Source organism: Tetrao urogallus (genome assembly GCF_951394365.1).
Source record: "Tetrao urogallus genome assembly, chromosome: 5".
Lineage (NCBI taxonomy): Eukaryota > Metazoa > Chordata > Aves > Galliformes > Phasianidae > Tetrao > Tetrao urogallus.
This window is the reverse complement of record NC_136818.1, coordinates 2,811,128-2,828,362: the sequence shown is the minus strand read 5'-3', so window position 1 is coordinate 2,828,362 and position 17,235 is coordinate 2,811,128. Positions and strand designations below refer to the sequence as shown.

At 41.2% G+C, this 17,235-nt stretch overlaps 1 protein-coding gene across 1 annotated transcript in view; it reads left to right on the top strand.

The window, feature by feature from the left end:
- The window catches only part of NFIA (nuclear factor I A), a gene marked incomplete at both ends in the record, with an annotated part of 209,037 nt that overhangs the window by 180,527 nt on the left and 11,275 nt on the right, over positions 1-17,235 (top strand). The window contains 1 exon segment of the mRNA XM_079535386.1: positions 6,274-6,402. Coding sequence (XP_079391512.1) covers positions 6,274-6,402 — 129 coding nt within the window.

The window sequence follows — 17,235 nt, the reverse complement described above, 5'->3', positions numbered from 1 at the left end:
AAATGCTTAGCGTAGATTTTCATGGGGTAGAGGTTTAAAATAATAACGAATGTTGCATCACGCAGTTTCACATTCTGTAGACAGCATTTATCACAGGTAAAACTGATACTTCTCCTTTGTAAATGGAGGAGTACTCATTTACAAAGTAGAAATATCACCCTTCTTAAGTGGCATCAGAGTCCTGATTCTAACTTGAATGATCATTTTTGGCTAAAAATTGCTGAGGAATCCAAAAGCGTTTAAAGCCTAAAGCCATTGAATCCATTTAATGCGCCTTTGGCACCTCTCTCTCTCAGTCCTTTTTGAACATTCTGGTCCTCATTTTAATCAATCTCTTTTTATTAAGTTCTTTGGCTCATTTACTTGTACGTGCATTTGCTTTATTTTATTTGGAACATTTCTTTTGTAGCGTCTTGAAAAAGAGTTGTGACATTTCTTTTGGATAGCTTCTTAAGTATCTGGCAGTCACCTATGATACGATGTTGATGGGTATGGATAGATTAGCTCTGTTTTCCTGATATCTGTCAGATGTCGAGTTCTGAGCAAACTGGTTGTGTGTGTTGCTGATGCATATGCAGTAGTTGGATAAGTGGATAGATGGGAGCTTTCATTTTACTTCTGTGCAGTCGTTGTTCATTAAGCTGGGTTTTGCTTTGTGAAGTGAGGTGCTCGCTGGCAGGTAGTTGATCAGTGATCATGGTAACTCAGAGTGTGACCAGAGGAGCAAGCAGACGTTCAAAACATAGAAACTAAAGAGCACTTTATTAGAATGAGGGAATTTCTATCAGCACTGTATTTTGCACATACAGGAGCAACTAAGAGAGTAAACTGATGGATGGCAGCTAGTGTGATTGTAGCTCAGCTGAAGACAAATAAAGCTCGTTCAGCAATAAGTAGAACAGATTTGCTATGACTGATAGTAGCATAGCCATCCAAAGTTCAAGAAACTTGAAATTAAGACTTCCCCAGAAAAAAAAAAAAAGCAGCCAATCACTGTTTCTATTGATACTTATTTCAGATATAGACGGAATAATTTCCACGGAAGGATGAAAATTCCTTGGAAAATTCTTCCCTCATATCAGCTTTTTCTTCAACAGCCAACTTGTCTTTATGCATCATCTCTTTGTTCTGCATGTTGTCGAGTTCATGGTCCACCTGGTGATATCTGAGCTTCTGTGATTCCTTGTTATAGTGTCCCTTGAGAATGAAGATCTAAGTCACACTTCATTCATAGCTTTTGTTGTTTCTGAATCTCCATCAAGAGCCTAGTGGCAGAGAACTGCTGGGAGCATTGGGGTAATTATCCAACAGTCGTCTTTGGAGGTGAATATTAGCTGTCTACCAGTGTGACTGACTTGATATGGAGTTATTGTTTAAGATGTGTATAGTCAGAATAATGTTAGTAATTAACAAGCAAAATTGGATGAGCACATAGATACAGACAGAGCTATAGATTTGGAGAGGAGGGGAATTTTTCTCTTACACTGTAATGACTACATTCACTTCATCAAAGTTAATCATCATTTCAGTACCTCCGTTACTGAGGAGCATAGCCGTATGGGAAGTAGGTTAATAGATATTTGTTTGCTCTGGGAAGGATTGGTGCATTCAATTCTCACACATCATTTTCTGATCCATTTAAATATATATCAGCATCATACATGAAAATTTGAAGATCTTTAGCTGTACTCAAGGAAGACTTTTATGTGGTACATCTCTAGTACTGGCAGACATAAGGAGATAGAGGAATTAAGAACACCACAGTGCTCCAGTGCCCCCTTAGAAGATGAGGAACATGGAGTATTCGTGGGCACTCACTGATTAAACTTGGGCTGGAGGTTTGCGAAGTGCAGAGTTTTGGAAAGTCTTACTGCGGGACTTCAACATCCGTGCAATGGCTCCAGTAACCAGAGTCTCTCAAGGACAAGGATCCCATTTACGCTTGCATTATGCATTGAGCAAAAGGGTGTGATGCATGATGTGGAATGAACCAAATAACTTGTGTGTTTAGGGAAATGCCAAATTAATGAAAATTCAGAAAGCTCTAATGTTGAAAAGGCACTCAAATTCCTTGATAGAAATATAATGCTGCTAACAGTTTCAAGATTATTGTTGTCTGAATTTTCTGCTTATTGTGTACGGCAATTAAAATTCTTTTCAACTGAAAAACCAATGTCAAATTAATATTTCCTTGTGGAAAAAAATACGAAAGTGTACATCTTGTTCCATTTAGCACCATCAGGGTCTTTGGTCTGGCTCCCTCTGTCCATTGAAAAGAAAAAAACAACTCATGTTAATGGGAGCAGGCTAAGACCATATATGTTTGGCATATATGTACTCATACAATCGCATGCTTTCAGTGAGTTGAGGAAACACACCCACTCAGGCTTCCATCTGTGTTTCGTGCCACATATCCCCTCATTTTCTTTCTTATTTGGCAATTAACTTTTCCACTTATTCTGTAGTTAAAAGCTGCCATAAGATGAAAACAGACTAATTCTGATTTTCATTTCTTGTATTCTAACTAACATTCGAAGGAGAGTCAGACCTGGATTGTGAAATTATGTTACCCAAAAATGCCAGGTGTGACTGTGATTTGGACAACAGTCCCATGCACAGACCAGTAAGGAACACTTGAAAACCCCACCTGGGTCACCCAGCCGTTGTGTTCTGGCTGTTCTCATTTATTCCTTGCTCAGAGCAGATGGATAGAAAGAGGCAGGGAATGGGGAGGATCCTTGGCTCCATTCCCTCTTCACTGGCCAGCACAGCTGAGACGGGCTGGGGATAGAGTAATTTGTTGCTGCCCTGCACCAGAGAGGAAGCAGAGGAGAACTGGGCCTCCGAGGTGTCCTTAAAGGTTGGCACCACCATGTGGAGTGCTGAAACCTGGTCTTCCATGCTGTGGTCCCCAGTATTTGTGAGCTCACGGGAACAGTGCTGAGGAAAGCGGTGCAAGGCAGCAGCATCCTCCCTGGGCTCTGCCCTTGGTAGCTCTAGCTTTAACTTTTTAATTTCCTGCATCCCTGAGCAACACAGGAGGGGAAGCTGAGGGCTGGGGACCACTAAATGTGTTAAAACTCATTAGGTATGAAACAGAAGACCTTTAAAACTAGCCAAGAGTCTCATACATGGGTGCCAAAAATTAAACACCTAATTCTATCTTTAGTCATTTAGTTCCTGCCTCACAGTTGTTAATATACAACACAGTATCTCATAGGTGGCCTGATTTCCATAGGCACCGGGCACCTACAAAGCTAACTGAAGTGTTGAGATTGCTTACCTAAGAGCGAGAGCTGGAGAATCAGATTTAAATTTTTCTGGGTGATTAAACCCGACTTTGCTCGCTTTTGCTCCCAGCTCTTGAAAGGAGCTTCGATAGAATGACCAGCGTTGTAACATATGGCTCAGTGAGGGGGGAAAAAAGAAAATGAGTATTAGAAATGGATGGACTAAAGAATACGCAGGATATATCAGGCACATTAACCAAACATATGGTGCTAAATGAGATATTTTTTTAAAATTGCAAAAAAATTGACATTCCTGGCAGTCTCAAGGATAATGTGACATGGCTGTGATAAATTTAGAAGAATGGGACATATTTTGGCTTGTTCTTGGAAACCTTTCTCTTGCATGCCGACTGTATTTCTTCTTTTATTAACCCATTCAAAGAATGTTTGAATTTTGCTGCTAGAGCACCATGCTAGCGCAACATAAAATGTGAATGATGCTAATTGCTTTGCACTGCCTAACTTTCTGTCATACCCTTCCCTCTTAAAGGACAAAACATGCTTTAGAAATGAGCTGGCAAGCTCAACTTCTTCTTTCTCTTGGTCAATATTAAGTGATGTAATTAAGCTCCTGTTTGCATATTCTTCTGAACTAGGAAGCAGCCATTTTTGTCTTGAGATCTGATGGATATGATCACTCACAATAAAATGTGTCATTACAAACCTCAAACAAAATGAAAACATGATAGAGTTGGCCTGTTCCAAAGCAACACATTTCAGAATATCCTGAAATAAATTTAAAAAAAAAAAAAGCAACAGTAATAACGATGGCAATCAGAACAAATGATAACAAACAAATGTAATAAAAGTAGGAACCAATAATCAGTGCTTCAGTTTGCATGTCTGCTCCATTTCACAACGTAGCGTTACATCAAAATCTCTATTTTCCTATGACAGCTGCTGTCCTGACCCTACAAAAGCCCTTCCCAGCCCTGCTCAGCGCTGCCGTACTTCAAGGTCATCCACCACTGTTGTTGCAGTGCCTCAAGTTTCAGTGTTCGGATGCATTCACGTAAACGTGTTGCAGCTTTTGGTCACATCTCCCTGCCCCTTCCCCAGGCCGTGGTTCGGATGCAGGCAGGTTTTTAGCACAGCAGCCCAGCTCCTCCACCACCCGGAGCACAGATATTGCCACTGCCCACTGATTTTGTGTTTAGAGCTGGGGTGGCACCCGTTTACTGTTTCCCTCCTCCAGTTCCACCATTGTAAGGACATCAGGGTCAACATCACCCTTGTTTCTTTTGAGTGTCCTTGTCCTGGATGTGAACGCTCAAAAAAAAGAGCAGCCACAAAGCTAAATGCCAATGTGCCATGTGAGCAGAAGTTCATTACAACTAATGGAATATGTCACTGAAGACAGCTTAGCTCAGCCTCCTTTTCTCACTTGCCCCAAAACTGAACCAACTCTCCTGCTTTTGTCCCTACCCCAAAATCTTTTAGAGCAATGTGAAATGAACCAACCTGGCATTTTTCTTATCTCTGTCCATTTCAAACTCTTATTTTTAAAAGATTATATATCTAACTTCTCTTGCTGTGAGGAAACAAGCCTCACAACAGCAAACCCTTGTAGCAAACAGTTTCAAGACAGAAAGCTGTAATTACAGTGCTGGAGCTCTAACCACTCCCTTACTATTTAACTTCCTGAAATATAAACTGCAAAACCTCACTGAAACCATTAAGACCCCAGCAGAGCAGTGTATAAAGAACAAGAAGGCTCCTGCTTATTGCAATCAACATCCCAGGGACTATAAAGCTAGCGTTATTAAATATAAAGTTAATGATACTGTCCAGAGATAATATTGTCCAGACCTTTCTCTTCCATTTTTAACAATTAAATTCTATAAAATACAGAGTAGGTCGAGTGGCTTTGCTGGTGGAAGTTCAACTTCCACGCTATCTTAGTTTTTGCTTTCTAACCTGAGACCCCCAACAGTTCTGCAACTTTGTTTTGCTACATCCTTATGGATATGCAAAATGTGTGATGTACTGTACGTATTGGAAATTATCTATTTTCAGAGTACGTGCAGATAATGAGAATATCCATATGCTTCTATATCTATAAAAATAAAGTTAATAATATGGACACACATACGTCCTCAACTATGTGCTGCAACGTTCTTTTATCTGAGCATAAATCACACTTTAAAAAAAAAAAGCTCTGATTTCAGAGCCTCAATATTCATTCTATTAATTTCTTTGGTACCACGTGGAAGCCAAAAGGGCCACAAGATTGGTGTCGTATCAGCAGAAGTTGATCTCAGAGAGTGTAACAGAACAGTCAGAGCAGCATTGCACCATTTCTGCCTGTCCATGGGAGAGGTTTCACCCACTGGCAGCTTAACTCTACCTTTCATTGGAAGCCTTTGGTATAGTTCAAGGCATTATAACAACTGAAATAATTCCGCTGTGGCTTCTAATATCAAAACACAAATACCATTCACCCTTTAAAAATTTTTGAAAGCAAAAGGAAACCACATAAATATATTACTTTCAAATACCTTTGAAGTCAACGGAGTAAGGAATGGCAGGGTTTGGACTCAGAAAACTTCACTCTCGAGTTGTGCCTTGAGTCTTGCAGCACATTTAAAAGATCCATTTGCAATAATCTATTGAACCAGTAAGTGAAAGACAGAACTCATAAAAAGCCTGTAAAAATCCAAATGCTCCAGCTATTACAGATTTCTAAAAATAATGCAGAGTAGGTTTCAGTAGCAGTAATATCTTATAAGTAACATCTTATCCATATTTCAGATTTAAAAGAAAAATATGGCTGCCTTCTAGTACTCATTGCTCACAGCAAACCATGGCCACTTCTGCCTCAAAAAATCCCATAAATAAAAGTGAGCTTTCAGCTTGCTGTTGTATTCAATTTCGTTTGTCCTTTAAGTTTATCTAGCTGCTTCTGCACCCACTTTCACAATGCATAGGCTGTCGTTCCATGACCTAGCATTATTAAATTGCACTTATCAATCATTCTTGCCAGGAATGCCATCGCCAACTGCATTAAAGAAGTCAGAGAAGTCTGGTTTCAGCAGTCCCTCGCCTTCGCAGACCTCCTCCCTTGGAACGGCTTTCACACAGCACCATCGACCTGTCATTACAGGACCCAGAGGTGAGGCTTAACCCAAGAGCCCCCAGGCAGCTTAAACATTAGCCACAGCACCCGGCGTCCCGGTGCTTTGCCACAGAAAGTCATCACCACGTGTGACACACTCAGTGCCAGGCTGTGCTTCCAAAGCTCCAGAACCTGGAGGTTGTCGTTGTCGAGGCCGGTTGGTTTTGCGAGGCTGGGATGTTTGGTACAACTCCTGGTGACAGTTCAGCAGTTGCAAAGGTGGAAATGCAGGTTTCTGGGGGCTGCAGGTTTTTATTTGAAGAGGGTGGGGAAGGTAGAGTATCTTCTGCTTGTGTAGCTGCTCGAGACAGGGACTCATCAGTCACTTCTGAGCCATGCCTATCTTCCAACACTCTCGCTTTGTTGCTGCAAGTCATTCGGTGCTCGTGCTGTTGGTGTTGGTGTGCTGAAGAACTGCCTTATTAGCGGACTGCTTTGAAGTTGGTTCCTGCAATATTTTGGCTGGTTTTCTTCATAGTTCTCTTCCGTCTTGCTTTTCAAGTAACAGGACTGTCCTCTGGGTCCAGATGTGCTTATACATTTTTGTTAGAAAGGTGCATTTGCATTAACCTAGAAAACAAAATGCGGTACTCAGCTCACATTTGAAAAGGAAGACACTTGGGCATAGTAACATACAAAAATGAATGAATCTTCTTACAAACCTCTTTGGAAGATATAAAAATAGATGTGAATGGCTGTGGCATGTTTCTTTCTGATATGGAATTTTGTCTCGTTTAGAGAAGATTAAGGAATTGGTCGAATGGTGAAGCATAAAAAAACGTATTAGCAATTCCTGCTAGAAATTGTTTTGTAATGTCTGCTTGGCATAAGTGTGATTTTACTGAGGACAACATGAACCACAAGCAGCCTTTTTACGCAGTGCCAGGTGATGTGGTGCGAAGCAGTAGCGCTGCGCTAAGTTGAAGTGAGGTCAGAATTGCACCTCACGGTTATTAGGACTTTGCGAAACCTACTTAATGTAGTTTGATTTATTGTGGTTAATCCCATGATAATTAATTATCTTGAGAGAGACACACCTAGCCCCTCAGAAGGAATTTAGGCATCCAAGATCTATGCAGATTTCCCATGGAATGTGGATCTGAGCTATCTGGCAAATATATCGTCTTTTAAAAGCCTTGATAATTGGTGATACAAGTATGAATAATATGAATGTTCCATTAACAATATATTCGGTGCACATCAGCTGATGTTGAATTCCTCTCTTTTAGAAGTTCAGCCTTTTAGATTTGAATTGTCAATTGATTAGTTAATAGGTCCTTTCTGTATTTGGCTATGTTTTACCTCACTCATTAAATGCCTTTGTAAGTATTTAGGCCCTCTCTATTTTGGATTTTTGTGTGATTCAGGGAGGAAACGTGTCACTGGTGAGGTCTTGTTTAAGTCTCATCCACGGTCTGTTTTCACAAGACTTTCTGTGCACCTGGGAATACCGATCAGCTACGTGAGAAGAACTTTCAAGACTGCCAGAATTTGAAAGAGCAGATACGATGAATCTTTTTGACAAATTCAGTTTGCTTGGAAGGATATGTCTCCATAGAAAAGTAACGTATTTTCTAATGATCACTCTTCCTAATAGGTTAAGCAATAATGTTCTTCTGCAGCATCAGTTAGGAGTATCTTCTTCTATTTTATGCTTATTCACCAAAAAAAGTCTTCACAGCTTTCAGGAAAAATGTCTCTGAATCTGTCCAGGAATTCTTTCAATGTCATTATCCTTGAAAAATCTTGATTCAGACCTCATTCTTTGTTCTTTGCTGGACGTGTCTCTTCAGTATTCTTCTTCCACAGCACATTGGCTGTGTTTACTTCACTTCAACCACAGTCATTCTGTTAGTAGAGGGTAATATGCTGAGGTGGATTATTTTCTGCAAATCCAGCTTTGTTCTTTATCCCATTCCCTTCAGTGTACTTTAGGCCAGTAAGCAGAAGAGAGAAGCTTTTCAGGTATCAAAAGTGGCAACATAAGGAGCATAACGCAATCATATAAGAGGATATCATCTTTGAGCAATTCACATCCACCATCAGTTATTGAAACTTGTAGATTTTACAGTAATGATAGGAATAATGTAGTGCACATATGTTGCTTCCTCTTTGGCTGCATATGCATTACGTAAACGCTTGATGACAGGTCATTCTGCGTTGTCTTCAGGAAGATGAAAGCTGGATTTAATCCTCATTCTGCAGAGATTCTCTGCATGTCAGAGAAAGGAAAGTCATGAATAAGTAGGTCACCATCAGAGTAAGCTCCTCAGCCAACTGACTGATTACGAGAAGGTTCAATCTTCTGATGTTTGTCTGTGCAAGTTTATCACTTGGATGTGTATACGAGATGCATTTGTAAAGCACGATCAACTTAGATGGCAGAGAAGAAGCTGTGGACTATTCATGGCAGGTGTTGTCATTGACAACCAGTGATTTGTAACTCCTCAGGAATATTCCTGAATCTTTCACACGCTTGCAAACATTTCGTAGAACAAAGTGCACATCTTAGCACTGGGGATATCCCAGGATCCTGGAGTGCCCTTCCCAGTGATCCGCACAGTGAGCCACCTTGGGAACTAAACTTGGAGAAAACGTAGATCATTAAGTGGATTTCTTTGCTGTAAAATGCTCCATTCAACCAACCAGCTGGAAAACCTCTGTTCTCATGAAATCGTCTGCACTGCACTGTGTTGTGGAAGGCTGTACACTAGTTTCCTATCTGCACTGGTGCTGCTGCCAGTACTCAGCCCAGCTGGGCAGTAGCCAGCAGAGAGGATCTGAGCTGGCTGACCATAGGACCAGATGTGCAGTGAGTGCTGGCGCATGGATGCCAATGCTTCAGTGACTCCTCAGTAGTTCCAACAGATGGTGGTAAGATCCAAGTTTCTTTGGTGCTAAGCTAGCAAAGTGATTCATGGAGCCTCACTTGATGATGGCAGTTTTTTGGGCATGACTCTATGAATGCACCATATGTCTTCTCTGGACCAGCATGGTTAGGATTCAGTGCCTGGCAGATGGTAAATGGATCACCTATAGGGTGGCTTTAGCACTGCTATCAGTTTTAGAACGTATTTCAAAGCCTTGAAAATTTGAGCAGAGAGATCGCTTTCTCCTACGCAGTGTACTTCTGATACCTTCAAGATAGATGATCTGGTGGCCGCTGTTTCTCACCTCAGCACTCCACTACTGCAAAGCCATCATCTTCTGCTGGCCTCACACAAAGTTTTCCAGCATCGGCCTCAGCCTGTTTGAACTCTTTACTGGACAGTGAAGTATTTAAATACTACAGGTGGAAGTAGTATTAACGAAAGTGATTTTAGGTTTCCGTGCATTGCTACTTGCACTCTAGTGACTTTGTATCTGGAGCTGGCTGAAACATTAAATTAAACCACGATCTTGTAAATCTGGGATATACAGCAGCCTGTGCTCTGGAGCATTCATGCATTTCCACAGAATATGACAACATAGATACTGCAAGCCAAAAAAGCAAGGAAGAAAAGGAAAAGAAAAAAAAAATAAAAGGAATGAGATGGTATGTTAGGAAGATAAATGAAGGAGAAACACAGTTACAAGACAAGAAATTCAGCACAAAGGGAAAAACCCAAGTAATTAGGCGTGTGAGCAGAAAGAGAAGGGATGAAAGTCAACTAGAGGAGTGGTTTCCTTTACAGTAATCTCCTCCATAATAAGCATAACCACTGAGATTTTTATCAGGATGAGGTCTACCAGGGAAATTTGACAGGTTGATGCTCTCTGTTAGTGCCTCCGTGGCAGAAACTTGTCAAAAATCTGGGAAGACATTGTGCCCTTCTTTGTCAAAATTCTCACTTGGGTCACCAAAATATCAAAAATATCAGTAGCTGTTAGCTGTCCTGTCAGGCAACTTCACACGTACCAAGATGATAATTTCTGCTAATTCCAAGACTATACAGCACAAAAGGACATTTCATAACATACAGTTGTTTATATCACGTTGCATATTATTTGAGAGCTGCCCTCAAAGCTGCCAGACTTTAGCAGCCTTCTACTTTCCTTTGCATTTGGACAAGAAGAGAGCAGTGGAAGTCCATTCTGATACAGACACCTCAGATCAAGGGATGTTAATGTAAGACAACCAAAAGAGGAGGGAGCCGAGGCACAAGGGTAGGAATGTGTGTGGCAGTTGAGTAGAACCCCAAATAGCATCCCACTAACCAAGAGATTAGCTAACCCAGCCCATTGCCAAGTCACACTCTAGGTTAGTGTCAGGATACAGGAAGGGTTCACCTGGCTTTAACTGAGCACATAGGTGTAGGTTTTGATTCTCTCCATTCCCTCACTTCGAAGCAAGAGCAATCTGAAAGAAAAGCAGTTTCCTAACAGATGGCCTCAAGGTCAGGGCTTAGTAATTACTGGATGCCCTGCCCAATCTCCCATCCACTGCCATATCTCAGGCAGGGGAGGACTGGGAGGAAGGCTTGCAAATGGTTAAAGCTTCAGCTAAACAAAAGTCAGGAACCGTGTAATTAAAACTCTACCTTTGTTGTATTGTAAAGAGTTAGCCTGTGACATAGGAAATATTTAAAGGAGCAGGCTGTTCGGCTAATTTGTGTGCAAGTGAACTGCTTAGACAGTCCTATCCTAAATTAACTGTAAGGCCACCCACTGAGATTGCCTCATAAAGGGCCATGATTGCTCAGCTTCGTTTTGTATAACCGTTCAATAATTACTAGATAAATGCATAACTAAAAGCTCTATTACACTAATAATTTGTACTGAGATAGATGTGTGGGACACCATGCTGGGTTAATTTGTCATCCCTGCAGCAAACTTCTAAAGAGGGCTCTTTTGCAGAGGAATTGTGTTAATATGTTGCTCCAGTGAGGACATGTTAGAGCAACAAGATGACTTGGTCGCTTAATCTCCTAAAGAGGCAAATAGCCTGGAGGGTAAGTGCCAGAAAGAAGAATGGGGGGTGATTAACACAGTGGACCCAGATTTAAACGCATCCTGACAAAAGCAGCTGATCTAACTGAGCAAAAGAATGAGAAGAAGAAAAAAAGAGAGAGAGAGAAAAAAAAAGAGCAGTGTTAAAAATACTAATAGGATTTCATGCAGCCCTAAAAAATAATATAAAATAAAGTGCTGCAAGACCAAAGTCTGTTACCCATGCTTTTACCAATTCGGCGTTCAGATTCTTTGCCCTCTTTGATGTAGCCGTGAAGTTAAACTATATGCTTGAAACAGTGCAGTGAACTATAATATTTTTATCTCTGCTTTATGCTAAATTCTTTTAGCTTCAGACACACACAAAAAGCACATTATTGCTTTAAATATGGAACCCATGTTTAAGCATGAGAGCTCTGGATTTTCAACCTCCTCTATTGACAGAACCATAAATCATGTTAAAGTTAAGTGAATTACTGTAGCGTGGAACTATAGCTTTAACAATGTTTATGTAGTATCAGCTTACCATCTACAGAATGAAAGGGGGGAAAAAACACTGATATTAGAAATGGGAATGTGGAGTCCTATTAACTTAACAGCAATATATCACTCCAAAGTCACAGATTCCATTACCATGCCCTTTTTAGTATCAAAGCAGAATTATATCATCACACACATAAAGGTTGTGGTTTTTCAGAGAATTTACATTTCTATTGTAAACTTATCAACTGCATTTCATTATTAGACAGACATGATGCATTCTCCTAGTTGTAGTTTTTATCTCATATAGGTGAATGCATCGTATGCGTTAAAACCAATAATAATATGCAAAAGTTGCCAGTATTTGATGTGAAATAGGAATTCCACAAATAGGTTAAATAAGTTTTTTTTTGCCTCTACCTTTTATGTTGGGAGGGAGGAGTGCTTTAGATAGAGATGATTTTTATTCCTCCACCCGTGTGATCAGTGTTTAGCATTATGGTCTCCCCAAAGTAAGAGAAAGCTGACATGTTTTAAAAGAATCTGCTCAAAATAGCCAAGTTAAGTGGCCCCCTGCCTGTGCCAGAATCTGAACCCAGCACTCAGTTCAGCTCTACAGGTTTTCAAAAGCAGCTTGTACACCAATAAGCCCTGTGCCCAAACACAGCTTTAAACTTGTTCTCCTTTTGCTAGGAGCTTGTGGGCAGAATGTCCTTCTGCCTCCCACTTGCTGCTGCAAAATCTCTAATTTCCTGAACAAAGGGTCCAGGTGCCTTACACAATTTGGTCTTCAAAGCAGCAAAAAGGGGCAGATAGGCGGCCCGACTCGCAGTCACTGTGGATCTGTTTTTTCAGCCAACCATCTGCACTTGACTTCAGGGGCTGAGAGATGAGCGCTCTGCAGTTCAGTCCTTCTTCTTGACGTCCATGGGCGGGGACAGACCTTCCATCCATCACATTTAGGCTATTTGTCTTCTCACACCAGCCAGCTACTTCCATTACAGTTTGAATGTTCCAGCTACGTCTGCGTGCCTCTTGCTGCATTACGGGACCAAAGCAACGCATGTTTTCCACCGATCTGAATTCCCCTCACAGGGCTGGTCCTGCTCTGCTCACTTCTATCCTCAGCAGCTCCATGTGGAAGACAAGTCCTTGCTACCCTGAATTCAGGACTGCTCCACATTTATCACCCTAACATCTATTTCTAATGGGCAGTGAGAAAAATGGGGACTTTCTGAAAGCTTTGAAGGAGTTACAGGGACTCGGCTCCTGTTGAGATTGAAAAGCAGGTAATGAATTCTCTCAGAACTTCTGCAACTCCCAGACCAACTTTCTTAATGATTTTTTTTTCTTGTTTGGGTAACTGCTTTAATCACAAAAAATCCCTGGACTTAAAGCTATTGTTTTAGGCTTCCATTCTTCACCTCTTGCATTGTATTATACACAGAAGTGTAAGTTCCTTTCAACAAATTTGGATTATTGCCAGATCTCCTTATTAAAAAGTCACTCTTCATATTTCCGATAAACACAGCTGTTTCATGGTGTTTGGAAGCATTTCACATCAGCCAGCATGGTGGCTTAGCCAATTAGTCCTCTAATATGGTCAATTTTGAGAGTAAGTACCTTTGGGGTACAAAGGGTGGGATACATCTTGCATAATTTGAACTGGCACTTGCATCACTTAAATGCTAGCAGAAGGCTTGCAGCATGCAGGGAGTTAAAGCAACCTAGAAGCCTGAAGTGGAAATATCTAGCAGAACAAACTGTTCCATCACATTTCCAGGGAAATGACTTTAAAAAAAAATACTTTCTTAATTGTAATGAAGCCAATTATGATGGGCTCAAAAACAGGCTGATAGAAGCGATCCTGTTTCATTATGATTATAATGTTACTATTTCTAGGAAGACTGATCAATCTTTAATGAGCTGTTAGTAAACTTAACCATCACTTTACACAGGAGGTATCTCCTCACTGCGCCCTAGCAAAGCTGGCCCACTGAAGGGACAGTGGGATTGCATCCCCAGACCTCTCATTCCTTGAACAGGTGAGGAGTGCAGGGTCTTTTCCCAGCTGGGAGAAGGCAACACAGAACGACCCCTTTATTGACTTCAGACGACTTTATGAAAAAAAGGAGTTTCATCCTAATCATCTGGATGCGAAGGGGCTTGGCAAGGATTTTTGGAAGAGGAGATGGAAGGTGAATGGATCAGTATGTCTTTCCCATATGTTAGACTGTGCTGGTGGAGAAGTGCGAGCGCTGCAGGTGTGACCACAAAGTCCCTTTGCCACATCAGCCGGTGCTCATGGGAGAAAGGATCCCATGGGTCTTTAGTGGGACTGCTGCAGGGAAAGATGCTGAGAAACCCTCTTATTTTATGCAGCGCGGCACCACAAACTCATAAAATGCTCAAAAATCCAGTATAGTATGCAACAGCTGTACTGCGTAATTACTTGGCCCAATAGCAGTAGTATTAAAATACTGGTATAGCTGTTGCAGGCCACCATACATTATCATCTCATTTGCAATAAAAAGTCAGGATGTTTCGAGTGAGCTTCAATGGAATTAGAATCATGTGTGCTTTGAAATATTTATGCTTGCCTTGAGATGGAAGGAGAATTCCTGCCGCCAGCCCCTCCCCACCCAAATAACAGATTTAATAACACCAGATAGTCCAACTCCTCCATACCTACAGTAGGTAGAAGTGAAGCTCCGAGCTGGAGTACGCTTATTTTCATAGGTGGTAGGACTTATATTTTATGTCATTTAGTGAGGTCAATAATAAAATATAAATGTCACAAGCTGAAAGACGCCAAGAGAAATACGGTTTGGCAGTGTGGAGCTGCTTAGGGATACATAAATAATAAGTCAATAAGTAAATAAATAATAGACAAAGATCTGTTTTATCTTCCATTTGAAGATCTCAAGGAATTTACAGTCGCTGATTGAGACTTGTAATTGCCCATCAGAAGCATATAAGTAGCTACAGCCCCTTCCTGTATGCAGAAAAATTCACATCACTCTAGTCATGGCTTGAAGATGGAGTGACTTCAAAATTTTTGTCAAGCATTTCTGTGAATTGTGACTAAAGTGACCTTTAGGAGGACTAGAGGAAATAACAACGAATCAATTGAGCTGATTAAAAATGTTTGTGAGGATCTGTGTGTTCGGAAACACGGTTGTGTTATGGCCTCGGCACCTGCTGGAAGGGCTGGCTTTGTACACCACAGTGAGTGCCCACAACCACCCATCACAGTAGTTCATAGAATCACAAGGTTGGAAACGACCTGTAAGATCATCTAGTTGTCTGCATATGAGCTGCAGTTCTTGGCCTTTGGCATTGGATTCCCTCTCTCTAGTTAAAAGCAGACACGCTTCTATTGCTGATCCATTTAATGGCAGTAGATTCTTCCTCTTAACAAGCAGCCCTTCCTACTGCTGCTTGAGAAATTGGGTATTTTCCAGTCAGAGACTGCAAAACCAAACCTTTTGGAGTTACTTATTCCATCATGTCTTAAATCAATCCATCTATGCTGAGAAAAGGAACCCAAATCTGGCCCAGACAGAGGACTGGTGCCTGTTTGGTCCCTGTTTGATCCCAATCTTTTCTAGGACCAGCAGGAAGCTCCTCGAGGCTGCAGAGCTGGCCAAAATTTGAGAGAGGAGCCACTTTCTCCTTCTTGCAGGACTTTACTGTTGTGAATTATTGCCAGTCACTTTTGCATTCCTTTTGCTTCTCTCTGTCTTCAGGAAGACCACTGACAAATGGTTTCCACCTTGTTTTCTACACTGACATGCTGCAGAGGTCAAAGGCAGCTAGGACCTACTACTTCCATGTCTATGAACATTTTCACTTTCAAAATTATCATTTGCAGAACCAAACCTTGGAAAAATTAAATACGGCGTGGTCTCAAAATCTCTTGTTCCCTGGGTACCATTTTTCACTCCTTCTTGTTGGACTGAAGCAGCATTTCTATCTCCTTGTCACTCAGCAGATGAAAGGGAACATATTTGTTCCCAGATGTGTACACAGGGCAGTTATGCAATAGTTTCATATGGCATGGGCAAACTAGATGCTAAGATGATTCTTTTTTTTTAATAAATATTGAAAAACATCACAAGGTATTTGTTACTTAATTAGATGTTTTCCATGCAAACCTTCACTTCTCACATTTATCTACATCCTTCATCTTTCCTTTGGCATAGAAGAAAGGGAGGAGATATGAATGGAGATAAAAGGGAAGAGAAAAAAATTGTTTTGCACCAAACAGACAGAAATGTATGCTAACAAAAATTCTGTTGTAGTCATCAAAATGCTTCCCACCAGCTTCTGCTGAACAAATACTCACAGCAAAATATTTTGACAAGCTCTGAAATGAATGTTGCTGCCGGGAGGTGACGATGCATTCATACCTGTGAAACGAGTATGACTTAAGTGCCATTATAGCAGCTATACCTGGGGGTGGATGTCGGGGAGATCAGTGGCCTTGGGTGGAATCATGGAGCTGCAGGGAGTGCTGGCTGAAGGCAGAGGTCTGAACTGGTGAGTGGAATGGTTCTTTTGGTTCCATTCCTTCTGCTTGGTTCTCGCTGTGTCTGGGACAGACACAGACATGGCAGACAACCACATTTACCAAGGTGAATTTCACATTGCTTTTAGTCTTAAGAGCATACTCAAGAGAAGCTTTGGGTCTTAAAATCTCCTCTTTTAGGGGCTTTGAGGATTTGGATTATTTTCCAAAGAGTTGTTGGATATGCTATAATAAAACTGGGGAAAAAAGCCTGTTAGTTTTGAAGTGAGTAAGAAATAACTCACCGTGTTTGTAAAACATGCAAACAAGAAGAGTGAGTGACTCACAGCAGTGCAGACAGATTGAGCAGGCTGTGCACTCAGGTGTTGGCCTTGGCCGTGGGATAGCTGTGAGCATTCCCCAGCTTTGTGTCCATCCCATGTCAGCACACAGACACGAGTGCAACTCTTTTTCATGGGTGTTGAGGCAACCATTCTTGTTGGGTAGAAAGCTGGGATTAGCAGTGCTGCCCATCCAACCCTTAATGGAAGCTTATAGGGTAAAGTGGTAGGATTCCTTGCTGCTGTCTCTGAGGATGTGCTTTATACACATCTTCAGGCTCTGATTTTATTAATGGCTTAGCAAGCTAAGAACAAAATTATAGTAAAGTGTCATGTTATCAAAGTGGTGATGATCAAGACTAAGAAGCAGATCTCAGTTTTTATTCATGTGAAGCTTTTTCATGACATTTGTCATGCAACGGGTGTTTGCTTGTCTGTATTTGATTGGTTAACTTTCCTGCATCTCTGCAATTGTTCCAAAAGTGCCCAAGGCTTTTGTTCTCCCCTTGTGTATTTAACTTAGTAGAAAGCCAACACGCAAGTTTCTGTAGGACATTGCCTGCCTTGCTC